This window comes from Alligator sinensis, unplaced genomic scaffold (genome assembly GCF_000455745.1).
Source record: "Alligator sinensis unplaced genomic scaffold, ASM45574v1 scaffold103_2, whole genome shotgun sequence".
NCBI lineage: Eukaryota > Metazoa > Chordata > Crocodylia > Alligatoridae > Alligator > Alligator sinensis.
Genome location: NW_005842166.1, coordinates 465,192 through 489,246, shown reverse-complemented (window position 1 = coordinate 489,246; position 24,055 = coordinate 465,192). Strand labels below are relative to the sequence as shown.

General features: G+C 47.4%; 1 protein-coding gene across 2 annotated transcripts in view; it reads left to right on the top strand.

Moving 5' to 3' along the window:
* The first annotated feature begins 3,325 nt into the window (after window positions 1–3,325).
* PRAM1 (PML-RARA regulated adaptor molecule 1) overlaps window positions 3,326–24,055 on the top strand; it is a 22,100-nt gene continuing 1,370 nt past the window's right edge. The window contains exons 1-9 of one of the 2 annotated variants that reach the window (XM_006025755.1): window positions 3,333–3,451; window positions 6,597–7,290; window positions 12,792–12,873; window positions 13,956–14,068; window positions 15,206–15,260; window positions 17,159–17,258; window positions 18,792–18,954; window positions 19,650–19,683; window positions 22,270–22,304. In XM_006025755.1, the coding sequence (XP_006025817.1) occupies window positions 3,449–3,451; window positions 6,597–7,290; window positions 12,792–12,873; window positions 13,956–14,068; window positions 15,206–15,260; window positions 17,159–17,258; window positions 18,792–18,954; window positions 19,650–19,683; window positions 22,270–22,304 (1,279 nt within the window). In that variant the 5' untranslated portion in view covers window positions 3,333–3,448. Of the gene's footprint in view, window positions 3,452–6,596; window positions 7,291–12,791; window positions 12,874–13,955; window positions 14,069–15,205; window positions 15,261–17,158; window positions 17,259–18,791; window positions 18,955–19,649; window positions 19,684–22,269; window positions 22,305–24,055 lie in introns of both variants that reach the window. The other variant, XM_006025756.2, reaches the window with a different exon arrangement.

Sequence of the window (24,055 nt, the reverse complement as noted above, 5' to 3'; positions counted from 1 at the left end):
CCCCCCGCGCCCCCCCCCCCCCCCCCCATCTCATCTGCCACACCTTGATGGATTATAAATGAATACAAAGGGAGAATGCCCACAGACCATTGACTAGGCCCCAGTCGTACTGGGCCTCTGTAGTCCACTGTGCCCAGCTGGGCACCCAAAACCTTATGGTCTAGGTGCATGGCTCCAAACTTCCCCTATATCACACCCTATGCCTCACAGGCATTATCAATATATTTCCTATGTTGAGGCCTTGGCCTCTGCCCCTTTAATGTAGCTAGCTAGGCCTTCTAGCCTAGGCCCACTGAATAGCCCACTGGGCTATAACATAAATACCAACATGTAGCAGCCTTCCACTCCTTCAAAAGTATAAATCCTCATGTGACAGGAAGGAGGTCAGGGTCACCGCGCTCTCCCCTGTCGCCTCCTTTACCATGCCAAGCTGTCGTCTTGCACCCTCCAATTCTCGCCCGCCATGTCTTTGATCTTATATATTTTTATAGGGAGGCTGCCTTCTGTCCTCTTGGCCACGGTTCTCCTGTCGCGGTTGTACTGTGCACCCAAGGCTTATGGGCTGTGTGTGGCTCCTACCACCCCAATACCACACAACAAGCCTCGCAGATGTAATGGATGTTCTTCTGTCCCCCTCTCTCTCTCCGTGCCCTCTCTGGCACTCGGGCTCTCCGCAGTCCCCGTCTCTCTCCCTCTCTTTCCACACCCTTCTCTTGGGCCTTCGCAGTAACGCCGCCGTTCTCTCGGGCCTTTCAGTAAGGCTGCCCCCTCTGTGGGGCTCCACAGTAGTGCTGCGCCCTCTCCTGGGGCTCTCTGCACCCACACTGGGGCTTCCCAACAATGCTGCCCTCTCCTGGGGCTGCTCAACAATGCCGTCCCCTCCAGGGGCTCTCCGCGCCCACACCGGGGCTTCTCAGTAATGCTGCCCTCTCCAGGGGCTCTCCGCGCCCACACCGGGGCTTCTCAGTAATGCTGCCCTCTCCAGGGGCTCTCCGCGCCCACACCGGGGCTTCTCAGTAATGCTGCCCTCTCCAGGGGCTCTCCGCGCCCACACCGGGGCTTCTCAGTAATGCTGCCCTCTCCAGGGGCTCTCCGCGCCCACACCGGGGCTTCTCAGTAATGCTGCCCTCTCCAGGGGCTCTCCGCGCCCACACCGGGGCTTCTCAGTAATGCTGCCCTCTCCAGGGGCTCTCCGCGCCCACACCGGGGCTTCTCAGTAATGCTGCCCTCTCCAGGGGCTCTCCGCGCCCACACCGGGGCTTCTCAGTAATGCTGCCCTCTCCAGGGGCTCTCCGCGCCCACACCGGGGCTTCTCAGTAATGCTGCCCTCTCCAGGGGCTCTCCGCGCCCACACCGGGGCTTCTCAGTAATGCTGCCCTCTCCAGGGGCTCTCCGCGCCCACACCGGGGCTTCTCAGTAATGCTGCCCTCTCCAGGGGCTCTCCGCGCCCACACCGGGGCTTCTCAGTAATGCTGCCCTCTCCCGGGGCTCTCCGCACCCACACTGGGGCTGGGGTCCTCACACTCCGCTGTGAGTTCCCTATGAGGCCTCCTCCAATCCCTAATAGCCTCACGCAAGCCACCGGTAATAAACAGCAACACAAAATGCAAGCCTATCGGCTATAACTTAAATGGAAGCCACCCGGCCATAACAACAGTCCAGCCACCAGGGAATACTCCATCCCTCAGCAGTGCCAGGTGCTGCTCCTACATTCAGGCTTTTCCTCTCTTTCATGGCAGAGAGCTCCTCCGTCCTTGTCTGCTGGCAGTGAACTCCCCCTGGCCTCAGCTCCTTGGGTTTATAAGGGAGCCAGGCCCTGCCTCTTCTGGTCAGCTGACCTTCTCTGGGTGCCCTGGCAACCCACAGCTGGGCTCCTTATTCCCTGCTAGGGCTTTTTCCCCCGCAGTTTCCCCTCTTCAGGAGCAGGGCAACAGTGCCCTGCAACACCTCACAGCAGCATCCTGGGCTCTCTTGACTAAGAGGTCCTTTCTTGGTGACAGCTAAAAAGAGACTGCCGTACTGGCCCCAGCCCTGAGCTTATATGCTTCCCAGGTCCTGCCTGCATCCTGTCTTCCGACTGCTTGCAGGTGCTGGCTAATTAACCATTAGCCAATTGCCCTGGAGACCTGCAGCTGCTGTCCCCTGCCTGCAGAGCTCCATGGCTGGGCTGCTTTTCCTTTTTAAGTAAGAGAGAGCCTGGGGCTCTCCCTTACACTCTGCTGCTGGCTGTTGTATGACTTTGACGAAGTTACTTCCCTTGTCTGTGCTTTGTTTTCTCCAAAAGTACAATGAGTGTAATGATGGTTCCTCTTTGTGCATGTGTCAGCACAGATCACACTGCCCTTGTTGTACACAAACTTGGAGTCTTCTGACTAATCACATCTGTTGGAGCAACACACAAATCCTGTGTCTTCAAGGAGAAAGAACAATGCCTTTTTGAGATGATACCATCGGCATGTATCCATCTGCAGCTAAGTCAGACTTCAGATGGCGAGGCATCCAAGGGAGGGTCACAGTAATTTCACCCTTTGTGTCCTCTCACAGGATTTAGGTGCAGCGCAGTGATGTGGTCATATCCCACTTCAAATGTTAGTGGATACTCAGTGAATTCTCTGCTGATGAGAGCTGTCACCAGTTGCCACCCGCCTCTCCTCGTGGCACCGAATTGTCTGGCACGCTGCGTTTTTCAAAATCCAAGATCTGCTTGTGGATTCCAGGTATGAGGCACACATGCACCTGCAGGATCCGTGTGGACTTCAACATCTCAAAGAACCAGTTACAGAAGGCCAAGCAAATTCTCTTTTCCCCCTCTGCTAAGTGCTCTGAGATTTGTCAATGAAAAGCATGTTGTAAGAACAAGGTATCATAGCCCTGCACAAGAACAACTCCCAGCTAATGGAGATGGGGGCAGGGCTGAGAGAGGAGCTAATCATTAATTCCTTGGGCTCAATGTAGGCTTCATGATGATCTGAGGACCAAAACCACAGCTTGTCTACTTCTGCTATTGTAAAACCATAATATAACCTACACCAAAAATCCCCAGGAACACAGCTATCTTCAGACTCTGACCTATCTTTATAGCGTTCTTACATCTGAGGCTCCAGCCTGTGTTATCTACCTTATGGACTACAAAACTCAGTGCTACCAACCTAACCTCAGCACTTCTCCTCTCCTCCTCCTCCTCCGAGGCACCAAAGCTAGGTGTTTAGAAATAGCTGCTCCTCCTCCTTTCACTGTTTTACATACTTAAGTCACAGCTACTTCCTGAAATTAGACAAAGCAGTTTGCCAAACCCCAGGAAAAAGCTTCCATTTCAAGAATAGGCTGCATGGGTGGAGGGTGGAGGGTGACCATGCTGCATGCACCTTCTATGAGGAATTTTGGTTGAGTGTACTTGCTTCTCTATGGAAAGAAGGTGAGGAGGGGAAGAAGTGACTGCTGATGGAAAATGGTGAGTAATACATCGTGTCTGGCTGTGCACACCTGTGCTGTGCTGTATGCAGGGACCAGGTAGCAACCCTTCATAGCATTAGCCGAGAAGGATTGTCTCTGCTTCCGTTGCTTCAAACAGGTGACTGCTTCAGTTGGCAACGGAGGTGCAAAAAACATGCAGCGAGCATCACCCTTTGGACAATGTGATGTCTGTACTGCTGTGCATAATGAAATTCTGAAAAACCTCAAATTGTTTTTTAGGCTAAAATATGAACTAGATGCAGGATCCACTTTGTTCAGCATTGAAATGCAGCCACCTATAGGTGCACAGCTAGTTGAATAGCAGCACACAGTAATACTTCATGGCTTGCAGACAAGATGAGATATCTTCCAAGAATTGTGTCACAACTTACTGAGCTTGCTGCAGGAACCATGAGGGTATAATCGACTTGTGCAGGAGGTCAGACTAGAGTATCATGGTAATGCCCTCTGATTCCAAAGCAGTGAAAGAAAAGATTACTATATTTGAATGAAAACAAAAGCGAAGTTGGAATTGTGTCAGGACACATGGGCAGAAGGCAGGGTAGATTTGCACCTTATAGACTGACTATATCAGAGATGCACAGCATAAGCGCAGCAGGCTTACTTTGTAAGCCTGCTTCCTGTGAAAACTTATGCAATGCATCCACTGCAGTTAGTATGAGAAGCACGGATCTTCCCTTTCTGCCTGACTTCAGACTAACATTACACGACTACCTCTTTCTGCTCAAGGTGAAGCAGATTTTGTTCCTACCTAAACAGTTTCATCAAGGTTTTTATTAATGAAATAACAGCAAGATGTTTTCAAACATTTATATTCAAAAAGTCAGAAGTCTGGACAAAACAAAGTTAACTTTTGTAAATGTGGTAAAGAGTGCTTTATTACTCAATTGTTCAAAAGCCACTGGGTCTACTGAGTTTAACAGCCATGAGACAGGAAATGCTGGTCTCTGTCTCCATCTCTGCCTGCCTTTAGCAATACCCTTGCTGCAATCCTGTTCCAGCTGTGAAAGGAGGCTACACCCATGTGTGATCCCAATAGTATCAGCAGGAGCTGAGGAGTTCACACTTTCCTTAGGTGCCTGAATTTGAGCACCAAGGTTTAAAAAGATTTGCTTCAGCTTCTCTGCATCTTAGTTTTCTCATTTGTAAAATGAATACAATTCACAAGTACAAAATAAAACTGAAATCTGGGACCATAGTGGAACAGAGCATTAAGAGAAGAAAAATGATCAGGCTAATTAGCTATTTTGTAACAAAATGGAATTGGTATTTCATGGTCCACAGATGATAGCTTTTTGGGATATGGTCCATGTGATTAATGGTTAATGCACTTCTAAAAATCCAAATACACTGCTTCTGCTGCTCTTCTTACATACCTTGCTTTTGGTACAGAACTACCAAACCAATGTAGACCCTTTTTATTTACTGCCATTCTGTGGCTGTTTCCAACACAGATGTTTCTAGGACATTCAGACAACTTTTAAATGCTGCTCTAGAGGCTGTCTCCTCATTGGTGCAGAGATGCAGGTCTGACCTATTTCACAATGCAAGAGTAGCATAATGGGAAAGCCACAGGAAATACATGTGCACTCTTAAAAGGAGGGTAGACTCCACCCACACAAAGACAGCGACCTCCCATACCAGCCATGCAACTGGGACAGCTTCTAACTTTAGCAGCAGCACTTGCATGTAAGGCTGCAACTTCTGTATTGTCAGCTTATACCGTTAACCAAGACATTGCACCTGTGTATCAGGAAGTGGAATTTGTGTCAACCATGCCTTTTCAAAGAAAATTGCAAACGAGGCACAACCAAGTTTGTCCCAGTTAGCATTAGCATGCATGCCTATTGGGCTGTGGCTGTGAAAATGCACCTAGGAGCATTTAGAGCCCAAATCGTTTGTGCCGGAAATCACACTTGTAAAGGTCAGAGCAGCAACCTGCACCAACAGCGGTGCTTACCTCTCAGGCAAGCCAATACATGCAGCAGCCAATGTCATCTTCCAGAACTGGACACTCAATCTACACTGGGGCAAGTCTTCAAAGCTAGTGAGCCATTGTGCTACACGATGGTCACCGTTCTAACATTTCAGAGTCAAGAGGGGGCTTTGGTGTTCCATTTTTCTGGTCTTCCATGGAAATCAGGAGCAGCACGGAGCCCACTGCTGAGCCCCATGCAGGATATAGATGTTAACTCTAACTTTAGCCATATTGATATAAATATGGAGGAATACCAGGGCCAGGTGGTTCCCTCCTATTGAAAACACTTAGGAAGGAACAAAGGATAAAGAACTGAGAAAAATGAGTCTTGAAATTGACCCCATGTTGATTTCTCATGGTAATTTTGTCAAGGAGAGGGTAATTTTGCACCCACTCCCACCTCCAGAACAAGCAGGGTGTTCAATCCCATGGGCAGATCTAGTTGAAAAGGGTGGTGGAGATGGTGAGGTGCATCATCACATATGGAACAACACATATTTTTCTCTAGTTAAAACTAAACTAGGAACTTTACTAATACCCTAGGGGCCCAGGACTGTGTCATTCAGTTTAAGACTGAAGCAAAAAATGAATATAGCTTCATTGGAATGGGTTAAAAAAAACCTTAGGGCTGTGAAATAGGAGTTGTGTGACCAGGAGCAGCTAACAGACTGCAGAATTGCGGCATGAAGGCTTGCTTGATTGGCAGAACATCAAGACCATCAAAAAGAAGCGAGGGTCCTTAACACCTGTGCAATGAAGAGTTGAGAAGGGATCAAGCAGATGACAATGAGCCATGAAGTCAATTGACTCCCTCAGCACTTCCAGGCTAGAAATGCTGCCGCCGCTGCCAGACAGTTGGTTTTAAAGTTTGGGTGGAGCACGAATCAAAGGGGAGTGCTTTCAGATGCCATTGCCATCAGTACTGAGGTTCTGTACCACTTCTCAGGCTCCAGAGCTCTTTGGGGAAGGGCCTTTTTCACCTCTTGGCAATTAGGCAATACAAATAATAGACATTTATCAAGCAGAATAGGAAATGTGTGTGGTTCTAATTTCACTCCATGGACCTTTCTACCATAAATAACTAACACTGTCCTTAGTGTTATACAGACCTGTTTGGGAATTAACAATGTCTGTTCTCTTCCAGGAAGGAAAAGAGGGTGTTAGACATATAAGGTCAAAGTTTGAAGGGCACAGGCATGAAGTCTCTGAAAAGAGTGACAGGTCCATGCATCAGCCTGCAGCATCACCTGCAAAGGAGCAGAGAGATGCACTTCAAACTGGGTTCAAGACCAACCAATCACCTAAACTAGCAGAACCAAAAAGGATGGATTTAACAAATGCTTCCTTGTCTCAGAGTAGACTCCAAGGCCTGGGACAAAGATTACCAGATCATCGTTTTTTTGAAAAACCTGCATTGGTGCCCAAGTCAAAGAATGGGAAGGTAGTGGAATCCAGCTTGTACCCAGCCCGTCTGAAAACAGAAATGAAAGAAGCACCACCAAAACAGACGGCTGCAAGGGGCAACATAAACCTTCCTCAGAAAAGCCTGACTCAGCACAAATGGCCACCGATCCCATATTCTAAGAATGAAGGAGTAAGTTCGGGTACTTTGCAAACTCCTACCACAGGGACAGCTGTCCCAGCCCCAGTGGATACTCCACGGAGTGTAACTGAGAAAGACCTCGCAAAGGTTCCTAGGAAAAAGCCTCTCCCGCAAGCAAGACCACTGCAGTCGAAACCAGTCAAACCCAGTCGCCCTCCTGTAGTGGATCTAGAGAGGTTCAGGAAGGCCCGAGCACATGCTTCTGTACCAGAGCCACAGAGAGATGTGCGGCATGGTATGTACAGGACGTCTGTCACGTGACATTCCCATGCAGCCAGGGGAGAAAACTGTCCTAGAATGCATAGTTCTAGGAAGAAAGTGGTGCACAGTGCAGAGTTATGCATACTTGGTGCATAGTGCATAGCTGGTACAATGGTGCATAGTTCAGGAAGGAAATGGTGCTGAATTAAAACAGATGACTTCATGCTAGGTAGAAATGTTGAGGCTTTTAGGGAAAGGTGGGGCTATGGCTGTTTTAAACATAACAGGGTGGAAAAGAAGGAGCAACATTGATATAATAATTGAGGAGAGTGAGGAAGCTGAAGCAAACTCGGAAATGAGTGAAAGCTGACCTGCTTTCTTTGAAAAATACACAAAAAGAGAAGGGCTCTGACTATGTGGGAAGCAATAATGACCCCTCGAACCAGCTAGAAAGGGCCTCATACACCATTTATGTTAAGAAATTAGCTAACTCTGTAACTGTCAGCGCCATATCTGGAATGGGCTCCACTCCAGACAGTCCTTTATGACGTGGCTTCTAATACGTATGTGAAAGAATTGCAAATCTGAGTCACCAGGATCATCCAAATTGGGTCCAAGAAGGACTTGGTTTTTGTGCTCACCTTTGACACAAGCTATCTTTGCCACTAGATCATTGATCCAAGGTCTTGGCTCTCTTTTCAACACCCATTTGTTCCACAAGTTTGCAGGGGGTTTCTTCCCCCTCTTCTGAGCCTTTAAAAATGTCAGGCCCTTTACCTGGCTCATGCTGGAATAGCTCAACTTTGGGACCCATGTTAAACTGTTATTCTGTTTGTCTAAGGTGCCTGCTGTTGTGGTTCAGTGGTAGACTCCTTGTGTGCAACATGGGAAACCTGGGTTTGATTCCAGATGCACATATAACGACAACCATTGAGCTCCCAAACATCTGGACTTAGTCTGGCCTTTGGAGGCTGTCTCAATGGTTGGAAGGTCTGGGCATCCTCCTACCTAGGTGTACAGGTCAAAGATCCTGGTGTTGTCTCATGATCTCTTTGCAATCCAGAAGGATTGATGGTTGCCTACTTTATCTCAGGTCTTGACAGGGACTCCATTACTATATTTGAGTATCCTGCACTCATGAATTAGTGTTGTTGGTTGTAGCCATGTTGGTCTAAGGACATAAGCAGACAAGGTTCTTTGGATGGATGTAATATCTTTTATTAGACCAACTAAATACAGTAGTTGGAAAAAATGTTCTTTGCAAACTTTCAGGCACAAACACCCTATGCCTGAAGAAGGGCATTTGCGCCCAAAAGCTTGCAAAGAACAATTTTTCCAACTACTGTATTTAGTTGGTCTAATAAAATATCACATTTACCCAAAGAATCTTGTCTGCCTGCACTCATGAATGTAGTTAGGTTTATAGCATCTGGGTGAGGCTGAGAAATGCTATTCCTTAATACATTCATTCTCTTTGTCCAGATGTGAAACTGGGACCAGAGACTTGAGTGATATGCCTGAGGTCACACAAGGAACAGCTCTCATGAGTGCTAGAGCAGAGTCTTAATTACTAAACTGCTCTGCTTCATCAAGCAAGAGCTCCGGTCCACAACATAAATCATCATAGTCAGAAGGGCTCTTCTCATCCATCAGTGATGCTGGACTCCTTGGGTGTTTTCAGTCTGAGATGCCTTAAGGATAGGTTATTCCTTGTTCACTGTAATTAGACCAATCTCCTCACAGGTTTCAGCTGAAAGAACTGGCCTTTTGTAACCCTTTTACTATTTTGAAGGGAGGCTTTTGTCATCTTTAATCTTAAAGTGCAGTTCAATTAGCGGAGATAATTCTTCAGATAAGAATTATCCTGTAATTTTAGCTTGGCTCCACTCGTCGTAAAGCTAGATTTCCGTCCTGTCTTGCTCTATAGTAAGGGGTGCATTTATTAGGTTTCATGTAGAGTCCAACCTCTCCCCTCCCCTTCTGTGGGTCAGACCATATTTTCCTGTGGTTTTAACATCCGTGCCACTGAAAATAAAATGGTCTAATATCAGATGCACTGGCATTATTCAAATGGACCTCGTGTGCTACCTTTGCGGTATACAGGCTTCTGTAGGCTTACGCTCTCTCGCTCTCCCCAACTCTGTCCTCACACACGGTAATGACTCACAATAGTCTTTGCACTGGAGTCTTTTCTTACTGTGTCTTTTCCTTTCAGTTTAGATGTTCATTTTTAGGCCAACATGAAGCAAATCTGGCTTCTGCTGTTTTCACAACTCAGCCCCAGAGTGGTCTCCAAGGCCATGCTGCTTCCTATCACTTGCCCAAATACATCTGTGAGCTGTGCACCCTGCTGATACCAATTCTGACAGTCCCTGGCCTCTCACAATAAGCACATTCATATTGAGCATTAATAGATAGATGGCTGGGGGTGCATCTCCAGTGTTTCGGGGTCTTCTTTATCTGTGACAAGATAGCAGGCGATACTGGTAACTGTGAGCAGTCTTTTCACAACAACCCATTCCTTAGGATCTTCCTTTCCCAGGTCACTTGCAACTTGGTAGTCTGCCCGTAGTGGCTGAAGAAATGCCTGGTTAGCAATCACATTCCTAAACACTTTAAGACGATGGGAATTGATTTTCCTTGCTTTGTATTTCACTTAAGCTTTCTTATAGCAAATCCAGCCCCCTTTGCCTTCCGGGGATCTTTCATATGGAGGATAATCCTCTTTTCTTGATTCGCAGAGTGTATAAGCTTGGAGTTTTTAAACCAGCAAAACCCACCTGGCTGATCTGATCATGTATCAGCAAAGCCTTTTACACAACAGTGGCACAGAAAACAGTGGCTGATCTAACTAACAGCGTCCTGGATGTGCCACTAGGTGCTCCTGACATTGGGACTCTGTTCTCTGTGGCTTGTGTAGCCCTAGCTCAGCAGCAGGACAGGGAAGAGCAAGTCATTCTGGAAGCTGGGGGTCTAGGTGTGGGGAGGTGCTGAGCAGGGGAGGAGTTACCACTCCACAGGCCAGAATGTAGGAAGGGAATCAATGAATGGCATGAACGGATGATCTGGACACTAGATGGAATTAAGATTTAACAACAACCCTGCCTGAAATTAGAAGAATTGATTCCTTATGATGTTTCTGCTAGAGCTCTGTTGTAGGCTCTTTAACCCTTAAGTGCTGGGGTTGTGTCTGCCAATCCAAGAAGGATGCCAGCAGGAGAGTGGATCCCTGTTTCTTTTCTTTCTGAGAGATGCAAGTCTTAATTGCTATCCAGTAGTGCAGTCCCCATTTTACTTCTGTGAACTGGTGTAATAGAGCAAGGAAGTCCATAAGAGAGAAAAACTCACCACCATAAAAAGTAAAAAAGTACCCATATGATCATGCTGTTTAGATACTATTGATCATTTGCTGGGCATCTCTGCTTCTGGACTGCAAAGTCTGTTGTTCTTTGGTCCTGATGGACAACTTGAGTTATTCAGGCATTATTATACTTTTTGTCAGTGCTCTAATACTGTACCATGATGAGGGGCACTATAGAAAAAAGTGAAGAAAGGAAACAGGAAAAAGTGATCTGTTGGAATTTCTTTGTTTAGTACTCTATTTTTTAATATGCTTAACATTTATGTACTTATGTATAGGAGAATGGAAAATTGGTGACTGCTATGTCCAGGCTATTCGGGTTCCACACTCCCAGCAGCTCCTCCTCACCTCTTCTCATATCACTGATGGAAGCCTGCAGTATATGAAGTGAAGATATAGGGACTGTTTTTGGTTACTACACGCTGAAGGGCTAAAATACAATGAGAACAGGAGATTCCCTGCTTTCATTTCAAAACTTTACTTCAACTTTATAACCCATATGGTTGTTGAAGAAAGATTGAACAAGCCATCAGAATGTTACCTAAAAAGAGCACCAAGATTTTGGAGGGAGCTGACTCATGCTTTTGCATTAGCTTCGCCATCCTGACATTAGCTTGTAATTCCTGATGCTGGGAAAAGTATGTCTAAGGGCCCCATATCCAATCGTGGTTCCAGCTGCAGTTGAATGGATACTGAACCTAACAATGGATGAGTGGGCTGGAAGTAATTTGTTAATTGGGATTAACTCAGACTCTTGCAACACCAAGGATATTTGCATTTGCTGTCAGTAAGTTTTTCTCTTTTCTGAGGGAGGTAGTTAGTTGTGTGAGTCCAAAGCCAGGCAAAAGGCAGAGTACATTTGCACCTTATAGACCAGGGCTGTCCAGCTGGTGGCCCACAAGGGGTTAAAATGTAACTACTCTCCAACTCCAGGCTTCTGCCCAGCGGCCACTGCCCCATCACTGCCCATCACATCTCTGGGCTCTTCCTTCCTCCACCAGCTGCTAGTTCCTATACCTGATCCAGGGAAGCAGGCAGCAAGAGCCTGGGGTATGCAGTATAGCAGGGAATGAGTGGGCAGGTTGGGGAGGCCACAGGCATGGGGGGGAGCTGAGCATGCAGTACTGCAGTGCAGGGGTCACAGGCATACAGTGCAGCAGTGGGGGATGGTTTGTGGGTGCGCAGTGCAGCAGTGGGGGGCATCTGTGGAGTGTATAGCCTGGTGGGGTATAGGTTGCCTTGGTGTGCGGCCCATGCCCTGCTTGGAAATTAGACAACACTAAATCAAAGATACATAAGCTTTTGTTATCAGGAGCTTAGTTCATCAGATGCTAAGAGGCTACTCTGATTTAGTTAGTCTGTAAAGTGCAAATCTCTGCCTTCTGCCTTGCTTTTCTGAGCCAAAGAATGTCATTGTAGTTCATCAGAGACATTGAATCACAGGAAAATAGGGCTGGAAGGGAACTCTGGAGGTCATCTATTCCAATCCCCTGTTTGAGGCAGGGTCATCCCTATCCAAACCATCTCATATAAGTCCTTGTCTGTCTTATTCCTAAAAATACAGAGCCCTATTGCATGATTATAAGGCATATTGCCTAGGGACACCAAAAGCATCCTGACCTGCCACAGGTAAAGCAGGAGGACAACAGTGATCAGTGTCCTGTTGCTGCAAGAGTTGCTAAAATGCACTGGAGAGATTTTTTTGGACAAAATAACTCTTGCGAGTTGTGACAGAGATATGAGCCAGGTAATAAGAGCAATAAAAATAATCATGATGATGATGATGGTGAGCCAGCCAGGTGATTAATGAGACAGCAAATGAATGAGCAAGAGAGCACATGCCATTGCAGTAGCTATATGAGACTATGGTGAAGTTCTTTGTTCACATTGAGCCTGTCTTAGTGTGATGGCTTGGGATTTATATCACAGCACATAATACCATATGAGGCACATCCCCCATGCCAGGTTTCATTTTTTTCCCCAGCTGCCAAGGCCTGTACTTGCCCCAGTACTTGCCCTGGCTGACGTCTTCAGACAGGACAGTCAGGTGTGGAATCTCAGGGCAGGTCCCGAGGAGAGGGCTGCATTTTCCCCTATCGAGTCCAGAAAATTGGTTTAAAGTAATCAGTGATCTGACTTTCCCTCTTCCCCATCATCCTCCACCTTCGCTATAGGTTACTCGAAGCCAGATCCTGCTTCCTTTGTACGAGTTCCACCTAAAGCTGCTCCATTTCCTCACGCCTCAAGTTTAGCAGGGTAAGTTCTGACTTGCCAATTCTTTCCTTTTTTCCTTTGCATCTCCAGGTACAAGATGGCTTGCTGCCTACCACAGACTAGGGTGAGGCACACAGGCCAGCATTTTTCAGCTGCTTTTTTTTTTAGATGCCCATCTTTGGTTGGATTCACCATTGTGCTGCACCTTGTGCAGCTGCCCTTCTGATGCACTGTCCTTCTGATCTCCTTTGCACTAGTTTAAATAAGTGTGCATGGTGCAGAGCAGAAGGGAAACGGGCCTTTTGGTTGTGATTCCTTCTCAGTGCTGAGCACTTCAAACTCCAAATTAAGTAGCAATCTTCCACTTAATAGCAGCCTTCAACTACCTAAAAGAGGGGTTCGAAAGAGGATGGAGCTAGACTGTTCTCAGTGGTGGCAGATGACAGAGCAAGGAGCAATGGTCTCAAGTTGCAGCAAGGAAAGTTTAGGTTAAACATTAGGAAACATTTTCTCACTAGGAGAGTAGTAAAACACTGGGACAGGTTACCCAGAGAGGTGGTGGAAGCTCCATCCTTGGAGGTTTTCAAAACCAGGCTAGACAAAGCTTTGGCTGGGATGATCTAGCTGGGGCTGGTCCTGCTCCGAGTAGGGGGTTGGACTAGATGTGACCTCCTGAGGTCCCTTCCAACCCTCACTTTCTATGATTCATGGGAGGGCCAGTGTGTCTGTATCCAGCCTACAGTGTCCCACATAGCAGACCAAATAATTTACATACTAATCATCTTTTATCTCTCAGTGTAGTCAAGGCACCGGTCCACAGCACAGCGTACAGCTGGTTGCGGTGCACTGCCGTAGGCGAGGTGCATGCTGGCCAGAGCTTTGTAGAATACACTGCACAATGACACCGCCACATGCAGTGCAAGGCCACCGTCTCATTAGCACATTATGGCATAAACTATTCCTGTTCAGACGGATGTCTGCTCTCAGCTCTGATACACTCCTCTCCCCTTCTACTCCCCGCTCTTGTATCATTGGCTTTTGACCGTATGTTAAAAACTATTCTCAGACTGCAGTTGTAGCCTCCACAGCTCAGCTTTCTTATCTCAATTTTCCCCATGCCTTAGAGAACAAGATGAGATATATGATGATGTGGAAACAGTTGGACCAGTCAACAAAGGCAAACAGCTCCTATTACTCCCTGCTTCCCAGCCCGCAGCCTCTTTCCATTCTGGACAAGGTAAGTATGGAGCGGGCTATAATATTTATTAGTCAGCACAGAATATAATGGCAGCTCCAACCTCCGAATGCAGCTGCTGAGAGCCTGCCACCATTTCAGCTTCACTCTGAAAAGGGATTGTGTGAACCTGACCCTGTGCCCATTGGAGAACTATGGGGATGCCCTATGTAGCCCTGAGCCCCTGAAAATCCTCCCAGGTGCTCACACGGCTTGGACCTCCAAAGGTTTTCTGAGAGCCCAGCCTCCATAGAGGGGCCCAAATAGAGAGCTTTGGGTAGAGCGGGTGGAGACTGCCCCATTCCCTGCTGCCCGTTGGGCTTCTGCAGCACCTGTGCATGGCATGGAGAAAGCACCTGACAACCAGTCCCCTTCTCCTGGCCACTTCTGAGGCTCTTCTGAGAATATAGTAACCAGAGAGGTCATTGCCTTGTCTTGGCAGTGTCTGAAACCCATGACAGGGTCACAGAAGTGTCCTGCATGATTTGGGGTAGATGTAAGGGGCGGTAACATGCAGGCCTCATTTACACGGGAAAGCTGTATAGCACCGCGTTTATAGTTAGACTGGTACAAACCCTGCATGGGCCGACTTATGCTGATATAAGGATGGCTTTTCCAGCCTAACTGAAGCTTTCCTAAGTGACACAAGCAACATTGTAAAAAAGCCCTCTTATGCTGGAATAAGAATAGGGACGATCTGGTTTAACTCGATCTGCTTCAGTTCTTTCTTATACTGGAAACCCTTACTTGTAGCCCAGGGTAACAGGAGCAAGTGGAGAGCACCGTGTCCTATGGCAGTGAGGTCTGGAAATCCCAGGAGCCAGCTGCAGAAGCGAGCTCTAAGCACCATCCCCAACAAAAGGCAGTAGGACAGGATAAAATTTGAGGTGCATATCAAGAGGTCCTTGCTGACAACAGGGTGGATCTAGCTGGGGAGTCATTGCCTCACAGGGAACTCCCTTATAAAAACTAAATTACTAAGACATAGAGGAATATACTTTGGGCCTGGACCCCTGGGTGGCAGAAGTAGGACCCAGCCTCAACCTCTGAGCTCCCAGGAGCTCTTCTAAGTGGGTCTCAGCAGGTGGTTTTGGCATACCAGCTTCACGTGGACTCTTCTTCTGGCATCTAATTATGCAGGTGGAAGGACTGGTCTGACCCCTGGCAGATTTCCTCCAGACTTCGCCACACTGAGGTAATACATGGGTTTATTAAGTCTGAGAGACTCGCTTTTCTAAGCTCTGTGCTCCACATCAGGACTCTCCCGGATTAGTTACAGTGTCCTGCAAGGGCACCTTTGTGCCCAACACTAGTAGGGAATGAATTGGGAAACTTCGGGAGCTGGAAGTTCCCTTCTACAATGGGTTTCTCATTTTGAGGAAAGTATTCAGGTTGGTTTTGGTTCAGTTTCTAAAAAAAAATCTTGTTGGTCTAATAGAAGATATCATCTCTACTACGAATCCTGATTGTCATTTTGAGGAAGGCAGATTCATATCCTCTTAGATCAGGTGGGGAAGGGGGAGGGCTGTCACTCACTGTCACTAATAGGTTATACTTCCTTCAAAACACACACAATTGTGTCTGAGTGGGGTTTGCAGGCACGCTTGGTGTTAGCCTAGCTGCTCCCAGGTAGTTTCAAGGTTAAACTCTCTGACCTCAAGTGAAGCAAAACTAAGATGAGGCAGTACTCGTTTGCAAATCCTTAGCCACCACTGGCAAAGATCCTGTGCCCAGAGCTATGTAATCTATGACAAGAAGTACCCCAACAGTTGTGGTAAGAGCTCTGGGCAGAAAGGCTGTTCTGTGGCAGGATCATTTGCCTTTAACAGTAGAAGGGTTTCATTGAATCAAAGATGAGTATGTCAGTGAATGATGCAGGCAGGGCAGCAGCCCCAGATGATTTATGTAGCTGATTATTTGATCCTCTCCTGCTTTTTTCAGTGGGCTGCCAATGCTTTTAGAGTCTCAGGGTTAGCAGGAACCTCAAAGATCATCTGGTTCAACGCCCTGCACCATGCAGGAATGGTACCAGAGGTTTTGCAGCTGGAGAGAAGATGTGCAACGAGCACATTAGCAGGGCATTTTTAGTTTCTGTGTTAAGCCTCCACACATTGCATCTTGTATTAGGCTGCACACATTTGGGGGCTGGACCCATCTTTTTGTTTTGTACAAACAACTGTGATTTGGTTTATAATGTAACTTCAGCTTACAGCGCAGACTTCCATGGCTGGAACAGGTTCCTCAGCAAATTCCACACCTGTGCAACTGCACACCTTGCGTAGTCTTGCATAGAGACTTGCGGCCAGGGTAAGACATGGCACAAGGCTGAATTCCCCACTTGTGGTTTCAGAATTCAACTTATGGGATTAGTGCTCTGTGCTAAATATCCCCCATGTCTTTCTAAGAGACACTGTTTCTTATGCTCTGCATGTCTTTGTCTTAGTTTGGGCAGGTAGAAAGATAGCTCTGACTGGAGAAATGCAGTAGAGGAGAGATCAGAGGAATTTGTGGTGGATTTTTTCCTTTCTTTTGTTACCTGTGCCAGCTAAATGGAAGCTAGTGGGGATGTGCCTATATCTATATCTATCCTCAAGAAGCTCAGTGTTTAGCTTAACAAAGGCTTGATCACAGGCTGTAAGTAGGTACATGGGGAACAGAAGTGCAATAATAGATGGCCCTGAGCCTGGCAGAAAAGATATAGCGAGATACATTATGGCCAAGTTGAAACCAGACAGATTCCAGCCGGACATAAGGCACAGATTTTTAACAGCGTGGATAATTGATCTTGGGAACTTCTTACCAAGATCTGTGCCAGAGTCTCCATTGCTGGAAATATTGAAATTGAGATTGGATATTTTCTAAAAGACAAGTTGCAAACACTTTAGTTTGAGACTTAGCCCTTAGTCTGTTTGGAATCCACCTGGACCTGGATCTCTGGACCAAGAACAGCCCTAGGCTGACAGTGGGGCAGAAGGGAGACCTTCTCCAGTGCGTGTATTAGCCCAGGTGATTTAAAAGGAGCTGGACATCAGGTGGTAAGGTTACCGGGTCACCTGAACCTCAGGGTTATTGTAACTTGTAATTACTTTGCAGAAAATCCCATATTTCAAAACAAAGAAGGGAAAATGTGAAGAATCTCAAAGACTACAAGAAAGAAGAGAAAGCAGATAGGGAATTTCAGAAGAAATTCAAGGTGAGTGGGGTTGGGTTGGCTGTAACAGCATTCTCCCATGATATGCAGCCATTCATTTTCCTGTAGGAGTGTAATACAAAGCTGGAGAGAGACTTACTCTATAAAAAGTGTTCAACAGAAATGCAGGAACAAATCCCTATTAGCTTAGAAGTAATTATCCTAGGTTTAGCCCCTCCCCACCCCCCATTACAAGACATGATCCAGCACATAGAAGACACAGTGGGTAATCACAGAAATCAGTAGGTAATAGTCTCTGGCCTGGGCTATACACAAAGCCAAAGCTGATCATAAAAGGCCTCTTCCGGCCTCAGATACCTGGTATCCGACCATCTCACAATTCAGTAAGACACAGAGAGATGCAAATCATTCTTATAAATCCCTTAATGCAGGGGTGGGCAAAATGCAGCCCATGGGCCGGATGTGGCCCACCAGGCCATTCTATCTGGCCCACGGGGCCCCGAAGAAATTTAGAAAGTTAATATTTATCTACCCCTGGCTGCCTGTCATGTGGCCCTCGATGGCTTGCCAAAACTCAGTAAGCGGCCCTCCACCAGAAATAATTGCCCGTCCCTGCCTTAATGGGACTTAAGCAGAAATGAGGCATGTAATCAAAAAGACCAGTCCCTCTCTGTGGTCTGAAAAGTTCATGAGGCACCAGGATGGAAGCACATACTCAGAAGCTAGTATCAAGATCATGTGCAGAGGTGAACATCTCCTCTTGAAGTCCTTTTGGAGTCCACACTAGAGCTTGGAAATGCCTAAAATCTGCTTAAGTTCCCATTCTTTTTGCATCTACAGAGGACAGATCACCTCATTGACACTAACAACTGCACGGACTTCAATACAAAGCACAGTGCATGTGACCCACTTTTGCTTTAAAAAAAAATCCCTCTTCCCCACCAGGCAGCCAGCAGCGTGGGATTCAGGGGGGCAGAAGGAGAACAAACAAGAGGAAACATGACCCTGTAACTCAGTGATGAGGGCACTACCCTGGGAGGAGAAAGTCCTGGGTTCTGGTCACTGCTCTCAGAGTGCAAGACAGCAACACCTTTGCTGGGACAAGGTCCTAGAGGACCTTAGAGGGTTTTATAGTCCTCCCATCGAGAATTTGTAGCTCCCATTGTTTCCCCCTCAAGTCACCAAGTTCCCCATTGCAAACTGCATGGGAAGGCCCAGGCTGAGCTGTGGCACTGGCTGGCATTTGGGCAGCTGCTGGGTGGTGCTGCAGCTCAGGCTTCTGCCTCTGAGTGCAGATCTGGGTTTGAATTCCCAGGGTCCTGACAAGACTGTTCAAAGGCTTTTCCTGTCATTGCAATCATTCATTTTCTGTGTGCCCTGCAGAGCTGGGCCAATTTCCAGAGGTGCCCTGCTTGGGTCAGAGCTCAGTGAGGCCCCAGTCTCCTCCTAGAGCATGTTTCACCATGCTACAGTACTTTGCTATCCCAGCAAGGATCTGAGCGTGGATATGTATCCTACACGATGTTGTGCCATGATTGAGTTCCCGCAAAGCCGACTCTATTGTTCACATCACAGTTCGAAGGAGAAATCCGAGTTTTGACACGGATGATGATCGATCCCGCTGTGACTGAGAAAAGAGGAGGAGGGAAGAATCTTCCAGTCAAACGAGGAGAAATTGTGGATGTCATTCAGTTTACAAGTCATGAGAAAATTATCTGCCGAAACAGCCAGTGGAAATGTAAGTCTGAAGTCCATCCAGTTCTGTATGTGGATGTGGATAACCTGGAGAGGGTCCAGAGAAGGGCCACCCGTATGGTTAAGGGCTTGCAGGCCAAGCCCTATGAGGAGAGACTGGGGCACCTGGACCTCTTCAGCCTCCGCAAGAGAAGGTTGAGAGGCGACCTTGTGGCTGCCTATAAGTTCCTCACGGGGGCACAGAAGGAAATTGGGGAGGTTTTACTCACCAAGGCGCCCCGGGGGGGTCACAAGAAATAACGGTCATAAGCTAGCAGAGAGCAGATTTAGACTGGACATTAGGAAGAACTTCTTCACAGTTCGAGTGCCCAGGGTCTGGAACGGGCTCCCAAGGGAGGGGGTGCTCTCCCCTACCCTGGGGGTCTTCAAGAGGAGGTTAGATGAGTATCTAGCTGGGGTCATCTAGACCCAGCCCTCTTTCCTGCCTATGCAGGGGGTCGGACTCGATGATCTATTGAGGTCCCTTCCGACCCTAACATCTATGAATCTATGCTCTAGTTGCCCATTGTACTTTCCTGCCCTAGTGCTCTGGAACCATGTACTGCTGCACTGTCTGTGCTGAGACAATAGTCGTTTTGCTGGGTTAAGCCCCCAGAGACCAGCTTACCTTATTCCTTCATTGCCTGGGTGAATGTAGGATTTATATTTGTATTAAATACCCTTTTCTATCTGTTCCAGATGGCTACATTCCCAGGGCAGTGCTGCTGCATCTGTGAGTACGGACGCTTTTTGCACTGGCTTTCTTTCCACTTAAAATCTGTTTCAAGCTTTTAAGATTATCCAAAATGCCTGGTAATGGACAACGACCTTGACTTAATGGACATCCTTGCACACAGTCAACTGGCAGCAGTCAGCATGACACCATTATTCCCAACTATAAACTAAACCAAGAGGGTAGGATAAATTGTGGAGGTGGGAGAGAGTGCTATACCAAAAATATATGATGAGAAACACTCATTAAGTAATCTGCATTAGTCTGAGGTTGTTAGGGTAGATGCTGCCCCACTCCTACCCTTTCTAGGTAATAAGGATGTGATGCTTTCACGGAGTTAAGATGACAGAAGAGGTTCTGGAACAAACTTATACAAGAACTTATCAAAGCTCATCAAAGAACAGCAAATTCCCCAGCTCTCTTCAGTGGCTTGAAGAATTACTTTTCTGTAACACAGACAGCAACATGGGCACCTATACACTTGCTCTAGGGTGGGGTGGGGTGCATTAGAGTGGCTCCCACAACCCTCTCTAATTAAAATACCTGCAGTGTCTCACGTATTCAGCGTCCCAGATTTCAAAATGGTAGTGGGGGTGCTTTAAGTTAAATGAGCTTTAGTTAAAGTGCCCCCACCACCAGTTTGAAATGCGGGGATGCTGAATACACAAGATGCTGCAGCACGCTGGAGCACTCCGATTCAAATGCTTCAGCAGACTTGATTAATCGATGGATTCTAATGAGAACGTGTCAGAGCGCATGTAAAACGTGTCCTGTGGCGATTAGAGACCCTCCCAAACAGAGAAACCTCACAGTGGCACTCTGCTACAATTCCCAGGGTCATATGGACAGAGCCTGGTAGATACCACGATCTGCAGCTTCTCAGCTCCTTGGTTGCCTTTGGGAGTGTGTCCATGACACAGTTTCTAGGCTGGAGGATTCCAAGCACTCCAATCCTGTAAAAACAGTGGCTCAAGGAGAACCACTTGACATAATTTATTTAGACTTGTGCAAAAGTCCTGCCAGTTAAGCTACTAAGGAAGGCAATGTGGTGAGAGAGGTAATGCACTCTCATAGATCAGAAATTGGCTAAGAGTGGAATCCAGTGATTGGTTTTCACCATAGGAAATACTGAAGAATGGGATAGTCCAAGGGCTGTATTAGGTCCTATGGAATTTCCTACATTTAGTCTGAATCATGAAGAAAGGGTGATCAACATGGGTAGGTGACACAGCACTACTTCGGTCAATCAAGACTAAATAAAAATGTAGGATTTGTAAGTGGACTGGTTGTTTAATATGGATAAGGAGAAGATCTGCAGTTATTTGAGAAAAAGTATGCACTCCTACACCAGGGTATAAGTCAGCCTTGACCTGATGAGGCTTGCACATCCCCTTTTGGGCCTGTTGTTCCATTATTATCTGTGTGACAAGGGGCACGCTAGGGGTTGAGTCCCATGCCAGGCTGCCCACCTGTCTCTGGGGCAATCCACCCCATCTCTTCTGCCACGACTTTGCTGTTCCCATAAATGGATGGCAAATGCGGGAGACTGCCCATTACATGCCCCAATGTCAGGGGGTGCTATCTGCAGCTCCAACCTCCCCTACATTGCAGCCCATGCCTCACAGATTGCATCTACATGTTGTAATCATACTCTGCACCACAACTGGTGCTCCCAGGGACTTTCACTCAACCTACCCATCTTACTTTCATCCCACACTCGGCCTCCTTACCATGAAGGACTTACCGGGGTCAGGACTCACCCCTAACCTTCTGGCTGAGCCCCCTACTCAGCCTCTAGCCCAAACTATGACCTCAGGCATCCACAACCATGCCCACACCTGCAATTCCTACTATACCCCCTCTCGGGCCTCTACACCACACCCCACCCGGGGGTCTTCTCTTCATGATCAACTATTCATGGGGCTGACCCTTGTGCTGCCCTGCAGGCTTACTCCTGGTTTGGCCTTACTCAACATACCCCTGGGACTGCCCTTCAGGCCTACTCCTCATTCAGCCCTACTCTGTGCAGGGCCATACAGTTATGCTCCCCACAATACCTCCTCTGGGGTCTCCAGGATCTCACATCCCTGCTGGGCTCAGGTGGCACTGTGCTTGCAATGCCTGGCCCCACTACTCCCACAGTTGCCTCCAAAGCCCACCCAAAGGCAGGAGCTGGGGTTAAGGCACCCCTCCTTATCTTTCACCAGGGAGGTAACTGACCTGGCATTTCCTGGGGACTCCCATGCCACCAGAAGCCCCATCAGGTCACACTTTCCCAACAGGGTGCAGTTTTAGGTCATGCCCAAGACCAAGAGCCTCCAGCTCCTACCTGCTATATAATCCATGCAGCTCAGCCAGGTAATGTTTCTGTCTTGGCTGCCAGCAGCAAACTGCTGCCTTTATATAGGCAGCCAGTGTTTTAAAATGGCTGCTGCAATCAAGCACCTGCTGGCTGCTTGACTCAGCCCTTAAAGTGGCAGGCACTGCAAGTGCCCTGCCATAATCTACTATTCTGGTTTCTTGTACCATCTTCTGAACCACTTGACAGTGCCATAATCTCACAATACCTGTCTTTTTCACTTCTAGGGATGCTGATATTTATGATGATGTTGACATTTGTGGTAGGTACAAAAATTCAACCCATTGCCTTCATTTTAAAGGGTAAAATACTTGTTATTTACTGTCTAGCCCAGCCTAACACTAACCTAACTCTGGCTTCCTTGGAGATGCTCAGCACTAGTCATGACCCTCTTCTACTCCCACCAGGGCTATAGCCATTAATTCCCCCATTTCTGCTGCTTGGTTATGGAGCAAGACCCCTTTCAGAATGCTTGAAGGATGCTCTTTGTTAAGAGAGCTCACAACCACCTAAAAGGCAGAGTTTTAATGTATATTTTCATCTTCATAGTTGATGGGATTTGAATATTGATTCTCAACATTTTTAGACTTGAGGCAGCCCTCTAACTTTTGTGAGCTGATAACACCCAATTTCAAAAACTAATTTATTTATTACAGTGCTTACCTCCTTTTGGAGGGGCCAGGCAGTGGGGTGGGGGGATTGGCCTAGCAGGGACAAGTCTAACCCTGAGCCTGCACTTAACCTACTTATCTCCTCATACCTTGCAACATCCTTCAAAGGAGCTGGTGGCACCCAAGGTGCCATGGCACCCTAGTGGAGAATCTCTGGTCCAGGTCTTGCTGGATCAAACATCAGGTCTGTTCTTGGACCCCTAACCTCCCCTTTCCAGGAGATGGTAGGTCCAAGCCTCTCCCCATGACTCCTTTTCTCCTCAGCAGCCAGGTGATAAATCCAGTCCCATCTCCTGGGGCCTATTCCTCTTCTCCCTTGTTCTAGGGGACAGCTGAGCATCTTTCTCCTTCCTCCTGCCTTAAGAAATTTACTTCTCATCAGTCCCTCTCCCTAGAGACATCTCTGTCTCTTTCTCCTCAGGGGTTTCTGAGCTCTCCACTGGTTTTGCCAACCTTATTTCCTCTTTCATTTGGTTTTCCGTCACTACCTATCTTCAGCTTGCTCCCTAAACCTGCCTCCCATGAATCCACAAAGGACACAAGAGCTCATGTTACTAGTGATATCCTGCTGTCTGAGCATCTTGCCCTTTCCTGGATAGTTATTTGGGGGGTTCAGCATAGTTGTGGACAGACCCAAAGGTATACTGTTTTCAAATGGGAGGTGGGATAACTTACTGCTGAATTAAGCAGATTTAAAGTGGCAGAGGTTTAGCCCCACTTATGCTGGTAAAGAAGCAAGGAGTTGTAATCATTAGGGCTGTGCGAAGCTTCGAGTAGTGATTCGATTAGGAAGAGATTTGGCCTGATTTGGTGGCTGAATCTCTGAATCCAAATTGAATTGGGGGACCAATTTAAAGGTCCGAATCGATTCAAAGCTGTCCGAAATTTCGGCAGAAATTCAGAGAGCTTTGATGATTCGGGCAGTCCCTGGTGGCTGCAGCAGAGAGCTGTGTGCGGGCCGGGAGCGACCCGAGCCCTTTTCGCGCTGCACGCGGGCTGTGGCCAGCAGCCCGGGCACGCCGGGGCAGAGAGGGAAGGCCTTCGAGCTGGAATTAGGCACGGACGCGTAGCGGTAGTTTAAAAGATTGTTTACTTACACCGAGATGGCAGTGGTGTAGGCTAGAAAGCTTGATTAAGTTGCAGTTACAGACAAACAACACAGACGGTCTCGTGGAGGTGGCTAGGCTCCACAGTGCAGAGCTCCGGATGCTCTGGGTGAACGAGCCACCAAAATAGGAATCGTAAATACGTCTTATAAAAGTTGCGTTCGAAGACGGGAAGAGGTGGGCGGTGGATCAGGTCGCCAAGCTCCTCTGGATCTCACACAGGGTTTCTATTACCC